General features: G+C 41.5%; 1 protein-coding gene across 1 annotated transcript; it reads left to right on the forward strand.

Moving 5' to 3' along the window:
• The first annotated feature begins 424 nt into the window (after window positions 1-424).
• Window positions 425-1,517, forward strand: LOC104825213 (protein YLS9-like). The gene has a single exon (XM_010557496.2). It carries the CDS (start codon window positions 542-544, stop codon window positions 1,436-1,438), a length of 897 nt encoding a protein of 298 aa, XP_010555798.1. The 5' UTR covers window positions 425-541; the 3' UTR covers window positions 1,439-1,517.
• Window positions 1,518-1,953: the final 436 nt, after the last annotated feature.

A 1,953-nucleotide genomic window follows, 5' to 3' on the forward strand; every position in this document is an offset into this window, starting at 1 on the left:
TGTTATAATCCGTTTCTAATGAATCATAACTACTATTTTATTTTCATAACTACTCGAATCGAATTGATCATCGCCATCTTTAATTGATGACAAAATTGGGTTTTTTTATATATAAAAATGTTCTTGAAAAAACGCTTTCCAAACCCTAAAATGGACTCTGAGGCAAGCTCCTTTGTAAACTATTGAATCGGCCCACATCAGCCCATTTTGGGCTCAACGTGTTTCATTTACAAGGTCGATTAACATTATTCGACAATGCAAAATGAAGCTACGGGCATTCAATACAATTTTTTTTTTATATAAAAAAATAATCTCTCTGTAAAATGATTAGTATCTTTGTCGAGATGAAATTCGATATCAGTATCCTTTTTATGAATTGAGAAAAAAAACACCAAAAGGTATCTTCACATGCATGGCTACAATGGCAGCGCTAATTTTAGCTCAGCCTTGGCGGAATCACTATTTTTATGCTTTCCACTAATCTCATTCTTTTCAAATTCATCTCCTCCTTGAGAAAGAAAGAGAGAGAGGGAGAAACGCCATGCCTTCTCCTCGTGGAGAAGAAACACAACCCAAAAGGGAGACAACGGGTCAAGCCTCCTCCGGACATGGAACCCACCGACCACTGGCTCCGCCGCATCCACAACCGCCGGAAAACCTCCCTCCGCCGTATCCTCCGGTGATGGGCTATCCGGGTAACCCAAATTATCCAAACGGACCCTACAACAGCCATTACGTATCTTACGCTCAAGCCCCACCTGCATCATATTACCCGACCCAACAACAGTTTCCGGGTCACCGGAGCCCCGACTCGGTGTCCGCTGGATTCTTCCGAGGGATCATCACCGGACTGATAATCCTCGTGATCATCCTCTGCCTTTCCACCGTCGCGACCTGGCTCATTCTCCGACCCCAAATCCCGATCTTCGCCGTGACCCATTTCTCCGTATCGGGTTTCAACGGGACCCGACCCGATTTCTTCACCGCCCAGTGGACGGCGAATCTCACGGTGGAGAATCCTAACGCGAAGCTGAAAGCGTACTTCAACCGGATCCAAGGGTTCATATACCACCAAAACTCCATCGGAGAGGACGAGTTGTTAACCACTGGGTTCTTCACGCCTGTGTACGTGGAGACAAAGAAGACGGCGGCGATCGGAGAGAGGTTTTCGGCGGAGAAGGCGGCGGAGAAAGGGGAGCAGCCGGCGGTTCCGGGATGGGTGGCGGAGGAGATGAGGAAAGAGAAGGAGAGCAATGGAACGGTGTCGTTTAGCTTAAGGATGTTTGTTTTGGTGACGTTCAAAGCGGAAGGTTGGTCGGCGAGAGAGAGAGGGCTTAAGGTGTTATGCGAGAAGTTGAAGGTTGGGTTTGAAGGTGGTGGGTTTGGAAACGGCGCCGTTTTGTTGCCTAAGCCTTCGCCTTGTTTGGTTTACATTTGATGTTTGACAAAAATATAATTTGTGGGGAAAAAAACATTTTTGTGTATTTCGAGGTATTTTTATATTAGATTTTTAAATTGATGGTGGTCACGTTTGATTTATAATTTGATTAGAATTTGTAACTTATGTTAACTGGGATGAGCATTTCAGATATTATTTTATATTTAGTTCATTTTTACATTGGAAAAACATTTTTAGATTTTAGAAAAGCTATGCCGTTATATTTTTATGTTGAATTCTTTTCTATTCGAAATATTCGTTTTCTAAAAATTATCTCTCTGTTTTTTTTTTCAGTTTTTATCTATGAATTCGAATGATTTATTTATAAAAATTATAACTATTTACATTTTTTATATCACATTCAAATCCCATTTATTTATTCTCATTTCGTCTAAATCAATTGGGTATTGTTAAATCTCTGATTTTAACAATAATAATGTCTTGGTGTAATGGGTAGTCCAAACACAACACTGTCGCAACACCAACTCATAGGGAGTGTTAATTGGACTGATCGG

This window comes from Tarenaya hassleriana, unplaced genomic scaffold, assembly GCF_000463585.1.
Source record: "Tarenaya hassleriana unplaced genomic scaffold, ASM46358v1 Cleome429, whole genome shotgun sequence".
NCBI classification, from domain to species: domain Eukaryota; kingdom Viridiplantae; phylum Streptophyta; class Magnoliopsida; order Brassicales; family Cleomaceae; genus Tarenaya; species Tarenaya hassleriana.